Raw genomic sequence first — 11,715 nt, forward strand, 5'->3', positions numbered from 1 at the left:
ATTGGAGGTTCAACCATGGTGATGTAGAGGGAGCAACGAAAATACAAAATGATGGTGGTTACTGAGAAAATGAAAGGGAAGCATAAAGAAGATAGAATAGATGTAGGGGCAAAATCGTCATTTTATTAATTTTTTCACCTGAAAATGGCCTTGGGTGCAAATTATAACCGGAGCTATTAATTTGGGTGTAATTTAAAAAAAAAAAATGACGTGGGAGTAAATGTAAAAATGTGTATTTGGCGACGGTTTATTTTAGTCTTTTTTAAGGGATTTTGAGATCAGTTTATATTTAAATGTGACCAATTTTGAAAAACAAGTTAATATAAGCTGTAAAACTAGTTGAACCATTGTTGTTACATTTGACTATAAAATATTTGGTCACAAAATCTCATTTTTTAAGAAAGACGAATTTGTGAAAACCTGGTGTATGTACGTACACATACGTACATAAAAACGGTAAGCTTTGGTTATTTGTTATTAATAACTTCATCATTTCCAATTTCAAGAATTCTAACGTTTATGGTAGTCTCGAAATGTCTTTGTTAGTCAACTTAGCATATTGTAAATATTCTAGTCAATATTATCTTTATATTATGTAATCATATTTAGTTAGCTAAGTCCTATAATTTAGGAATGTAATTAGCTAAGTTAGGTTGTACACCTTGTATATATTGCTAATGATATACAAACCCTAATCAAGGGATTTACGTACATTGACATGGTATCAGGCTATTGAAGTCGATTTCGATCTTCTTCTTCTTTGTTCCTGTGCCTCGTATTTTTTCGAAAATACTCTCCTCATCATAACTAAAGAGGATGCCATGTCCTCCTCCTCAAAAACTCCCCTTCATCCCGTCTATATTGTCACCAATATCCAAAATAAGGTTCGTGTTCTCGACGGCACGAAAGTCACATACGCATCTTGGGCCCGCCTCTTCAAGCTTCATGCCTTGGGTCACGATGTTTTGTCTCACATAGACGGAACCGATGCCCCTGCCAAAACTCATGAGTCTTACGCCTCATGGGTGAAGATTGATGCACATGTGCTCCAATGGATATATGGTACCCTCAGCGACGAACTCCTACCACGTGTGTTGGAAGACGAATCTATTGCTCGAGAAGCTTGGCTACGAGTGGAAAACATCTTCAACAACAATAAAGGGGCTCGTGCTGCTGCTCTTGAGGCCGAGTTCAATGCACTCCGTCTTGCAAATTTGCCGTCACTTGAGGCATACTGTCAACGCCTCCGTGAATTGGCCGGGATGCTCAAGGATGTCGACGCCGCCATCTCTGACCGCCGCCTTGTCATTCAACTGGTATGTGGCCTACCTAGTGAATATGACACAGTCGCATCTTATATTAATCAGACTCTTCCTAGTTTTGAAACTGCTCGTAGCATGTTAGAATTAGAATTGCATCGCAAATCGGGCCACGATAAGCCTGCCACGGCTCTTGCCGCACCGGACGCCCCTCCCCCTGAACAGTAGACCGAACCCCCACCAAAGGCCACATCGGGTCCTCCACCACAGTCTTATAATAACAACAATAATAATCGTAATAATAATAATAATCGCTACTACCGTCGCTCAAATAATAATAGTAATAATCGAAATAATAATAACCAAGGCAACAGGCAACAACAACATGCCTCTGCCTCCTTTCCAAATCAAGCCCAAATACCCACCCAATGGGGTCCACCACCAACCTGGCCCGTACCCTGGACACCCCCACCTTGTCCGTACCCTTCCTACCCCGGCTGGGTCCTCTGGTCGTCACAGCCCCCACGGTCTCAATTCAACCGTGGACAGCAGCCGCGACAAGGGCAGGCGTATATGCTCGAAACAGAGGCTCCTCAACCGACAGATTTGAGCCAAGCTTTCCATGCCTTATCGGTGCAACATCAGTACGACCCATGGTACATGGATACGGAAGCATCATCACATCTCACCTCCGACCCAGGTATGATTGCTTCCCCTTTTAATACGAGTAAAATTCGATCCATTTATGTGGGTAACGGTAATAGCATACCAGTTTTGGGCTCAGGGACATCCCATATACATAGAAATTCCCGTTCCTTTCAATTACGACATATTCTTCACACCCCTAACATTATTAAAAATCTAATATCCGTTCGTCAATTTACCAAAGATAATAATGTTAGCGTTGAATTTGACCCGTTTGGCTTTTCTGTGAAGGATATTCCGACTGGGAAAACGATTTTGCGGAGTGACAGTGACGGAGAACTCTACCCCGTGTCTACAAGCCCCAACCCGAGTCAGTCCGTGTCGCCCCATGCTCTTCTTGTTCACGGCCAAGACGTATGGCATTCTCGTCTCGGCCATCCAGGGTCCTCTATTTTAAGTTTATTAAATTCCCAACGTCGTATTTCTTGTAATAAAGCGCATACTACGGACTTGTGTCCGTCTTGTCAAATTGGTAAACACGCGCGCCTTCCTTTTTATGATTCAAATTCTAAGACTCTTGCTCCTTTTGACATTGTGCATTGTGACTTATGGACGTCACCTATATTGAGTAAAAGTGGCTTCAAATATTATATGGTCTTTATCGATAATTTTACTCAATTTGTCTGGGTATATCCTCTCAAATTTAAGTCCCAAGTGTTTGATAAATTCACTCAATTTGCTAATTTTGTCCACACCCAATTTCACACGAAAATTAAATCTTTCCAATGCGATATGGGTCGTGAGTTTGACAATAATGCCTTCACCGAATTCTCTCACAAAAATGGCCTGGTTTTTCGATTTTCGTGTCCCCAAACGTCCCCTCAAAATGGCAAATCCGAACGAATGATTCGCCGCCTCAACGATATCGTTCTTGTCCTCCTACAACATGCGTCCCTCCCACCACATTTTTGGGTCGATGCCCTTCACGCGGCCACCCATCTCCATAATATACTTCCCACATCGACACTCAATTTCCGCACTCCAACCTCCATGCTCTATCTAAAACAACCATCGTATGACCATCTACGTGTCTTTGGGTGCGCGTGCTACCCTAACCTATCCTCCACTCGTCCTCACAAATTAGCCCCAAAGTCTCTTCAATGTGTCTTTCTTGGTTACCCTCCTAACCAACGCGGTTACCAATGTCTAGACGTGTCTTCTGGTCGAGTTCTCATCTCCCGTCATGTCACTTTTGCTGAAACGATTTTCCCCTATGCAGAAAAACCCACCTCGACAGCTTCCTCCTACTCCTTTCTACACCTTCCTGACGACTCCCTCCACCCTCTGTTCCGCTCCGCTCTGAACCACCCTCCACCACCCCCCGTGACAGACCCAACAACACCCCACACCCAGCCCAACACCGACCCACCGACACCTCAGACCCCGCCAACACCCCCGCCACAACCCAGACCCCCCCTTCTTTCCCTGCCACGCACCAGACCACATCCCCTGTCATTACCACCCCTGCCACCACCCCTGTAATCACTACCCCTGTCACCTCTCCTTCCCTTACGGCCTCTCCCTCACCCTCACCGCCACCTCCCCCACCTCCCCCTCCTCATCGGCCCACCCACACCATGTCCACCCGTGCTATGAACGGGATCTTTAAACCCAAAGCCTTAACCACATCCACCTCCATATCACCCCTACCCAAAACTCCCAAACTCGCCCGTGATGACCCGAACTGGCGTCGTACTATGACCGACGAATTTGCCGCATTAAAAGAAAATCACACGTGGGATTTGGTTCCGAGACCTCATGATGCTTCTATTATTCGTTGTCTATGGTTGTTTCGTCACAAATTTCATGCAGACGGTACTCTCCAACGTTACAAAGCACGGCTCGTCGTTCATGGTAAAACACAACAAATTGGTATTGATTGCGATGAGACATTTAGTCCCGTTGTGAAGCCCACAACTATTCGCACCGTGCTCAGTTTAGCCGTCTCGAAAAATTGGCCTCTTCACCAACTGGACGTTAAAAATGCATTTTTACATGGTGATTTAGAGGAAACGGTCTATATGCACCAACCGCCTGGGTTCGTTGATCCCTCTGCCCCGACTCATGTGTGCAAGTTACGTAAGTCTTTATATGGTCTTAAAAAGGCACCTCGGGCATGGTATCATCGTTTTGCGACCTTTATTTTATCACACGGGTTTGTTAGTAGTGTTTGTGACCCATCTCTATTTATTTATAAAACATCTACTGCAACCGCATATTTATTACTTTATGTCGACGATATTGTTCTGACACCGTCCTCCAATGCCTTAATCACGTCTCTTATTGGACTATTGTCTCGTGAGTTTGCAATGACTGATTTAGGCCCTCTCCACCATTTTCTCGGCATCAAAGTAACAAGGTCCAAAGATGTTTTATTCCTCTCCCAGGAAGGTTACGCTCGTGACATTATTAAACGAGCTAATATGAGCTCTTGTAAACCGAGTACTACACCCGTGGTGTAATACCCGCCCTTTTGGAGACCCTTTGATCAGCATTGACTGACCTTGGGAGCGGCAATAGCCCTTAGAAGTGCGTGCCAAGTTACCTTGGGTTGTGAGTTGTGAGTGGTACTCGATAGAGTAGAGGCTACTCGATCGAGTAGCGTGGTTACTCGATCGAGTAGGGGGTCACTCGATCGAGTATGTGGGACACTCGATCGAGTAACGGGTTTTCAGCGAGGGTTTTTAATCGCGTTTTGTTAAATCCGCAAATTATTTCCGCCTCATTCCTTCAATCCTTGAGTCGCCTCTTTCCCTTCCCTTCACCATAAAACCTCCATGGAAGCCTTTGAAGGTTCTTGTGCCTTAGGAGAGCGTAACTTGAGTCGGGTAGCGGTCTTTTGTCGGGTTTCTTCTTGTAGGTATGTCGTCATCATCATCCGTATCCTTATCTTTGCAGTTAGGGTTTGCTTGGTCGTAATAGATGATTGTGTTGTGGTTATAGGCATTGCTTGATTGCTGGATATGTCGTATGTTGGCATGGATTGGTTGCAGTTGCTTAAAGGTAGGTTCGCCTACTCGGTTTCTGTAGATGGTCTAGTGCGTCGATTGTTGTGGTTGTATTGTGGTTGTGTTGTGGTTGTGTTGCTAATAGTTGTGATTGTTTGTCTCTGGTTCTCGAGATGCGTTCTCGGCTGAGTGGGGTCACTTGCGGGAGTGGCTTCACGCCCTAGTTTCGCCCTCTGTGGAACCCGCCACGGGAGGGGATGTGCATATTAATGGGACAGGGTTATCGCTCGGTATGATGAGCGGGGCTTAGGTGGGAACGGTTGCGGTCCCCCACTGGCAGGGCTGGTCCAGTGGAAAGTCGGTGACGGAGATTGATTGGAGTGGGTGTGATTATGTGTGTGACTTATTGTGTTGTGTTGTATTGATAGATGTTGTTGGTATTGTCATGTCTTATATCAGTACTGACCTTGTGTGGTTGTCTTGTTGTTTTATGTGTCTGCCGTGATCCCTTATGGTGAGCAGTCTGTCTTAGCAGGTGTTGATGTCGTTGATAGCTGGAGTCCGGGCAGGGATGAGTCTTCACGAGATTTGATAGTAATAGAGAGTAGCCCTTGAGTTGTATCTTTTATATCGTCAGTTGGTTTTAAATCACTTGTAATATAACATAATCGTTCTTTTGTCGACGTTTGATTATTACTGTCCTCGGGTAACCGAGATGGTAACGCCTTTATATGCTAAGGAAGGCCTAATGAAGGCTCTTCTGGATATGGGGGTGTCACAAAGTGGTATCAGAGAGACGATTTTGGAACCTGTAACAAATGAACTCAATGAACGTAGCGAGTCTAATAAAATGAACCTGGTGTATGTATAATGGGAGCCCCGGCTGATGCTAGATTTTGGGTGAGTAGGCGCCCTCATTTCAAAATCTTGGCCCCATTGTACTTAAGCCAGTCACTGGGCATGGGAATGTGGAGTCCGTGTATATGTAATTGATGTGTATATAGATTGCGTTGGAATTATTCGAGGTTGAGCCTTTATTGAAGTCGGTATGAGTGTAATGGTTGCATTTGAATTGTGTGCAGTGAAGTTTTGGTAGGATTAGTGAGCTTACATGATGTTAGAGAAAAACGTTAAAGGTTTTATGATATAGAAATGCGTGAAAAGTATGGAGGTGTATGCTATAGTATGAATAGTAATCGTGTTGGCATTTGCTTCAAGTTGTTAATAACGGTGATCCTATATGAGTTTATAATTTCTACCGTAGCTATAATGGTGATAATTAAGGAAGTGTTGAGATATAGTACGAGAATTAGTAATTAATGATGCGTGTATTCAATGCTCGATGACTGAAACTTTCCGCTGTGTAATGATTAATGGGTGTAGAATAATTTTGTTTATGTTGAAATTGGAACATAATAGGCTTTAATTAGCTATGTAGAGTATGCATTTATATGACATATGAAAGGATGATTCATCGTTAATTATATGTTTTATATTGACGTGAACATGAGTTTGTTAGTAATGGGGTAAAATAAGTTTTAAGTATGCCATGGTGATGTAATTGTGTATGTGAATGACTCGGTAGCAGGTAAGCCGATTTGGGTAAATTTGTTGTAGCGTAATATGACATAAACCTTATTTGTTGAGACGATATGATATGCGTGAGTAGTAATGTTAATAATGAGTAAGTGTAATGACTAGTGGCGAATTCCGAACTTAGTTTGGAATCGACACGCAATATTGTTTTTGCAGGAATCTCCAAGTTATCTCGTATTTCTGACCGAGTACTCAACCTTACTTGACCGAGTGCGAGTGCTTACTAGACCGAGTAGACCTCACTCGATCTAGTTAGGAAGCTATGACGTCGGGATGTGGAAATTTTCTGCAGACACTCGATGAAACAGCACCTACTCGATCGAGTAGAGGGCACTCGATCGAGTACCCTAGGCACTCGATCGAGTAGGCTACAGTACAGAGCCTTTCACGGGTTTCTTAGAACCCTTAAATCCTCTTATTCTTCTCATTCTTTCTTCTTGATTTCGAACCATAAGCCTCAAATCTCTCACAAAACTCTCCTCTCTTCTTGTGTTGGTGGTGATTATTTGGGTTAATTGCTTGTTAATTTTGTTCTTTTACTTTCCCTAGCTAATCAAGGTATGATTTCTTCCCTATTTACATGTTTTTATGCCTTTAAATTTGTTGGGATGATGGTATAATCTGAAATTTTCGATTCATATGGGCGAATTGTTGCTTTTAATTGTTGCAATATGATTCACATGCTTCTTTTTCATGAATGTTGGTGATTAAATTGCTATAAAATAGGCTAGAAATTGCCGATTTGGGGGCCGAAATTTCTAGGGTTTACAAAATCAAAATAGATTTTTGGTTGTTTCCTACATGTTGGATGATGTAATTAAGTACTATATGTTATACATGCTATGCTAGAAGTTGGATTTCGGTAATTTTCGTCTTAAAAGTGCTTTAAAACTCCGTCTGTAAAGTGCCCCAAATTGAAATTTGTTTGCTATATCTGGAATTTGGTGTTGCATATGATTGTTTAAGTAAGGGTAAACTTCAATATGATAATGGTGATGTTAATTGATGGTGAATATGTCAAAATTGTTACAGCTGTAGAGACCGTCTGACAAGTCTAATTGAGTTGTTTGTTTCTAATATTGAAGGTTGATGATGATATGTTTTAAATTACTTTTCTATGAGCATGTACAAATACCTCACATGTCATTAGGTGTGTATATAGAGTAACATTTGAAGCATGCTAGGATGTTAGAATTGGTTGGGTATGTTGTGTTTACCATGCTAAACTTTTCACAACTATTGAATATGAGTTGCTATAAACTGAATTTGCGTATCAAACTGGGAAATTACTGGTGAAAGTGTATACCTAGTTTCGTATCAAAGTTCGATTGCGTGAATTATGTGCCTTATATGTTTATGCAAATTGGTTTAAGTTATAAGCTGGAATAGATGCCGAGACTCAACATAGGGACCCGACAGAGCAAGAGGGGGAGGGCTTCACAGCCCGAGCCTGGGGAGGGTAGTGGACCCGATGGTACCGCGATGCGGAGTACCCTACGGTTGTGTTTGTGGACTTTAAACAAAGGGAGCGTTTTGTGGTTTTACAAAAACGCAAAATGAGGCCAACTCGGTGTGTGGATACCACACTTTTAGAGGATTTGGGAATAGAGACGGATGTCCGTCACATATTTGAGACTTTGGGATTTACGGGGTTGTACCGGCTGAGGAAACATTCCTACCCTTTTCTTACTTTGGAGTTTATGAGCTCCTTTAGTTATGACCCAGCTGCTCAAACCGTTGAGTTTCGGTTGATGAACACAAGTTTCTTGTTGACCATGGATCTTTTCGCTTCACACCTTGGGTTGGCCAAGCCTCCCAAGGATTCCATCACTGATATTCCTGCTGAGTGCGGTGTCTGCCGCCTAATGCCTTGCCTTACCGGAAAGCCAGCTCCCACCTCAAGCAACATGTTGATTAATGATGTTCAGCATGTTACCTTGAGGATTTTTCTTCGTTCTCTTTCGAACCTCCTTTATGATAGATCGGATATCAGTAAACTGAACAACCATGAGGTGTTGCTTCTGATGTCTTACCTCAACCCGGAGCGGGCCGAGAGAGTGGTCTTTAATGCTCCTGCCATAGTCTGCGCTAGCCTTGCTTTGATGGCTACTGCCACCTCTCGGTACTTGAGTTGTGGCGCTATCGCCACTCGGTTAGCTGAAAAGCTAACTATCTTTGAGGTTTCGTCCGAGTATGTTCCTCTGGCTACACCGGTGCCTACTATGGACCGTGACTACTACCTCGACCTGAAATGGTTGAGAACTTTAGCTGATGGCAGCCTAGCTTGGAGGGTGTGAGGCATGAGCTGGATGAAGATTTCGGTTCCTGAGCACCTCCCACCGACAGAGCCATTAGACCTGGTGGTCATAGCTGTGGACTCCGATGAGGAGGAGGAGGGTGATGATGGACCTCGACAGTTGAGGACGTACCTCATTGATGACACGATCCTCCAGGTGATGCCCGAGCCGAAGAAAGGAGAGAATGCAGCCGTAGTGGAGGAGAGGCCCAGGTTGGGGAGAGGACCCCGTCGAGTGAGGGAGAGGACCGCTGAGACTAGACCACGGCCGGTAGCACCACCGCAGCAGCACCCTTTTCCGTGCTACCTCTACCTCGACACCCCGGAGACGCGATCGAGTTACTTGGCAGAGAGAGTGTCATCCACTTTGACACTCAGGAATATGCATGAGATGGCGTACACTCAGGGGATTGGGACCGAGGGACCGCATCCGGTATGGTGGAGTGGAGTTGGGGATTATAATGGGGTTTTTCACTCTTACGGGGTGGATCAGTCAGCTTGGGGGACACTACAGTCCTTTGCCTTTGGCGGCTTGACCCCATGGTACGTGAGTCCTGGAGTTGGAGCGGGGTTTGATGCGGGTATTGGGTCATCGGGAGCGGGCACATCGGGAGGCGATGGTGGCGGAGATGAGGTGATGGAGGAAGAGCAGCAGCAGCAGCAGGAGTGATACTCCTATTCTTTACCTTTGTGTTTGGTTGATGGTAGTCGTCGTTAGATTATGGTTGTCATTGGTTGTTAGAACTTTTATTTTGGATTTGTATGGTTGGCCATAAGGCCGGATTTACTAGCTTGACTTTATTGCAGGACCTTGGAAGTCGGGGAGTCATCCTGACTCATGTTATGTGACATTTATATATATACATGTGTGGGTTATGACAGGATTTTCCACGAATTCGACCTGTAGGTACTCGACAGAGTATCTCATACTCGGTCGAGTAGCTACAGGTGTGGCAGAAATGAAGCATTCTGATCTCAGGGCTACTCGATCGAGTAGCCTAGACACTCGATAGCGGGCAATCGATCGAGTACCACTACATACTCGATCGAGTAGCACTGTTACAGGAACTTTTCAAAAATTTAAAATTGTTTAATGGTTAAGTAATTACATGTTTGATGTTTAACGTGGTTAGTAATGAGGAATAACATGTTTGAAACGTTCACTTCATATGTTGGAGGTCGTGCCTGGTTTTAAAGGCGTAATTTGCAACGAATAGTGAAGTTGTAATTATTCTTATTCCATTCATTTTACATCCGTTTTGTCTACAAGTTACATTTCACCGGATTCTATATACATACAAATGCAAATGACATACACATGCCTGTTTGACGGTGACTAATTATTCGAATGTGGATGCATATATCTTTATGGTTTGCTGGTTATACGGGTAGTATGAGTAATGTCAATAATGAATAATATGGTTTGAATTTATGACAAGACGCAAGTAATAAGTAATTTAGGTAGTAATTTGGTGGTGAACTTTGGGGACGAAGTTCCTTTTAGAGGGGAAGAGTAATTTCGCAAAATAGAAGGGCTGATTTCGAAATTATGTTGTTGTTCGTTTATAATGTTTTGTTGTTTATTCACAAAGTTTTCTATTACTTTGGTCACATTACTTGTATGAAGTTGTAATTGGTTACCTTAGTTTGTTGAGTAATTTATGCGTCGAAGTGAAAGTTGATAGTCGTGGTGTCATGTGTCGTAATAGAATCGCGTTGTTGAGTAACATGGTGGCATAGTCATGCGGCATGTCGATATGAGATATGTTTCGTGTTGATAGTTGTTACTAGTGAGTGGGGTAATCTCGTATATTATGGGTGATCGTTGTTTGTGCTGGTTTGTATTGCGAGGTTGGTGCTTTATATGATAGTTTGTAAGGGTCGATATATATATATATATATATATATATATATATATATATATATATATATATATATATATATATATATATATATATATATATATATATATATATATATAAGCGTTAGACGTGTGATGATGACATGGGGGATGGCATTTCAGGGGAGTAGTGATCTGTGTCGAAAGAGTAGTGATGTCGTGGTGTTTCCGTGTCTTGTGCGTTGAGGTAGGTGAGTTGAACTTCGGGGACGAAGTTCTTTTTAAGGGGGGAAGACTGTAATACCCGCCCTTTTGGAGACCCTTTGACCAGCATTGACTGACCTTGGGAGCGGCAATAGCCCTTAGAAGTGTGTGCCAAGTTACCTTGGGTTGTGAGTTGTGAGTGGTACTCGATAGAGTAGAGGCTACTCGATCGAGTAGCGTGGTTACTCGATCGAGTAGGGGGTCACTCGATCGAGTATGTGGAACACTCGATCGAGTAACAGGTTTTCAGCGAGGGTTTTTAATCGCGTTTTGTTAAATACGCAAATCATTTCCGCCTCATTCCTTCAATCCTTGAGTCGCCTCTTTCCCTTCCCTTCACCATAAAATTAAACCTCCATGGAAGCCTTTGAAGGTTCTTAAGCCTTAGGAGAGCGTAACTTGAGTCGGGTAGCGGTCTTTTGCCGGGTTTCTTCTTGTAGGTATGTCGTCATCATCATCCGTATCCTTGTCTTTGCAGTTAGGGTTTGCTTGGTCGTAATAGATGATTGTGTTGGAGCTTGTGTCCTCCACAAATTAGTGTGATAACATTTGTAAATCTCTTACAGGTTCACAAGGGTATACTTCGTATTTTAATCAGTTGATTAACGATTACCTAATAACGGTTGGCTTGCTAGAAAGTTTGACGTTATTATCATACAGATGGCGGTGATCAACTGGTCCCTAAAGGTCACACCTATAAAATGTGTATGAGAGATGTGGTTATGGAAATGTAATCACATTGATGCCTTATATGACTAAACAGTTAGTCAATGTGTTGATGAGACAATTATTTAATGAAGATTAAAT

General features: G+C 43.1%; 1 protein-coding gene across 1 annotated transcript; it reads left to right on the plus strand.

The window, feature by feature from the left end:
- The first annotated feature begins 821 nt into the window (after positions 1–821).
- On the plus strand, positions 822–1,487 carry LOC141608512 (uncharacterized). The gene has a single exon (XM_074427857.1). It carries the CDS (start codon positions 822–824, stop codon positions 1,485–1,487), a length of 666 nt encoding a protein of 221 aa, XP_074283958.1.
- The last annotated feature ends 10,228 nt before the right edge of the window (positions 1,488–11,715 follow it).

Source organism: Silene latifolia, chromosome 10 (genome assembly GCF_048544455.1).
Source record: "Silene latifolia isolate original U9 population chromosome 10, ASM4854445v1, whole genome shotgun sequence".
Classification (NCBI taxonomy): Eukaryota; Viridiplantae; Streptophyta; class Magnoliopsida; order Caryophyllales; family Caryophyllaceae; genus Silene; species Silene latifolia.